Raw genomic sequence first — 348 nt, forward strand, 5'->3', positions numbered from 1 at the left:
GCGTGACAGCCGGGTTGAGGTGGGCGCCGCTGATGTGGCCCACGCTCTGGGCCAGCGTGGCAATACTCAGCCCGAAGGCCAGCGACACCTTCACATTGTCCTGGACCGCCGTCTGGTTACTCCCCACCGGGTAGTTGAAGCCCAGGGCGGTCCCGATGCTGATGAAGACGAAGAGGGTCATGGCCAGGAACTCGGCCACCACTGCTCTCCAGAAGAGCTTCTTCTTGAATTCGCTGGCCATGCTGGCAGGGGGCTTGGTTAGCCTGAGACCTCTGCCTGGTGCTTGACTCCCTCCAAGAGCTGAGCCACAGCCTGGGCTGGGCCTATTTATAGGGCCGGTGCGGGGCG

At 63.2% G+C, this 348-nt stretch overlaps 1 protein-coding gene across 1 annotated transcript; it reads right to left on the bottom strand.

Moving 5' to 3' along the window:
• Positions 1–7: 7 nt before the first annotated feature.
• On the bottom strand, positions 8–342 carry LOC103252435 (aquaporin-1; the record flags this gene model as incomplete). The annotated part of the gene is made up of 1 exon (XM_008051060.1): positions 8–342. A coding segment is annotated over exon 1 (234 nt), but the record flags the coding sequence as incomplete, so codon positions are not given.
• Positions 343–348: the final 6 nt, after the last annotated feature.

This window comes from Carlito syrichta, unplaced genomic scaffold (genome assembly GCF_000164805.1).
Source record: "Carlito syrichta isolate Samal-C Ts95f unplaced genomic scaffold, Tarsius_syrichta-2.0.1 Scaffold158523, whole genome shotgun sequence".
NCBI lineage: Eukaryota > Metazoa > Chordata > Mammalia > Primates > Tarsiidae > Carlito > Carlito syrichta.